The sequence below is a fragment of the Amphimedon queenslandica genome, unplaced genomic scaffold (assembly GCF_000090795.2).
Source record: "Amphimedon queenslandica unplaced genomic scaffold, v1.1 AMPQUscaffold_1216_Cont26770, whole genome shotgun sequence".
In the NCBI taxonomy this organism is placed as follows: Eukaryota; Metazoa; Porifera; class Demospongiae; order Haplosclerida; family Niphatidae; genus Amphimedon; species Amphimedon queenslandica.
Window position 1 is genome coordinate 1 of NW_003558437.1, and position 1130 is coordinate 1130.

Here is a 1130-nt window from a genome sequence, read left to right on the forward strand (position 1 = left end):
AGTAGACAGAACAAGTTCGACTCGCAACTAGCTTAGCTAACTCTGGCAAGGCGAGAGACTAACTGAAATGCATCTTGCGCGCTAGCATTTAAATGTAGTTGCTATGACATTGCGCATGCGCAGCTTGTCTTGCCGGGTAAGCCCTCAGATTAACTTGGTCTAACCCCTATGGGCTTAAACATCATTACTAGTTATTAAATGAAGTTTACCAAAATTAATTACATTAACATGTGAAAGAATTTACTACAAAATCCACACAATAAAAACTAGTACTAGTAGTGACAAGAGTAATGATCTGTTCAATGAGGCACAGTCTACACACACAAAGTAAGAAAAGAAGATACAGAAATAGAATAATTATTATTAATAGGTATAGTAGCAAAAACTATAATTCAATACAGAAAGATTAAAGTTTAAAACTAACTAACTAAAGGCAGAAATTAGAATATCAAATCTTCATCCTTTTCAATGACTCTACTACTTGAGCCATAGTAGGACGAGCTCTAGGATCAGCTTTAAGTCCTCTTTGTATGAGAGACTTCATATCAGACCAGGAGACACTACCAGATTGTCGTGCTCTCTCTGCTATTGTCATTTCCGGTTGAGAGCGTAAGTTCATTTCCATAAGGAGAACAGAGTAACTGTAGACATCCATTGCTGGGCTGTGTTGCTCAGGATCACGAGCTTCTCGTGCAGCATATGCAACATTGCCTGGCATAACAGTACCAGTACTAGTACTGTTAGCTTGTACTACTTTAGCTGTACCATAATCTGCTACTTTAGCTTCATAACCAGCAGCTCCACTGCAACGCTTTAATAATACGTTAGGACTGCTCACATCTCTGTGAATAATAGGCTCAGGCTTAAACAGGTGAAGGTAGTTGAGGCCTAAAGCTACATCTTGAGCAATACTCAGAATCTCTTCATTGCTTAATCGGTTTCTGCGAATCTCATGATTAAGACTAGTGCTCATTAGCTCGGTCAAGATGAGAGGATTACCCACTTTAGTTGCACCAATAAACTGGACCAGGTTAGGATGACGTACTCGTGATGCTATACTCATTTCTCTGGAAAACATACCTAGATTATAATCTGAGATGATGATATTATGAAGTGACTTGACAGCTACT

At 38.8% G+C, this 1130-nt stretch overlaps 1 protein-coding gene across 1 annotated transcript; it reads right to left on the minus strand.

Annotated features, from left to right (window-relative positions):
* Positions 1 to 448: 448 nt before the first annotated feature.
* LOC105316347 (serine/threonine-protein kinase CTR1-like) lies at positions 449 to 1063 on the minus strand. Its single transcript, XM_011411182.1, has one exon. The coding sequence runs from the start codon at positions 1061 to 1063 to the stop codon at positions 449 to 451; it is 615 nt and encodes a 204-aa protein (XP_011409484.1).
* Positions 1064 to 1130: the final 67 nt, after the last annotated feature.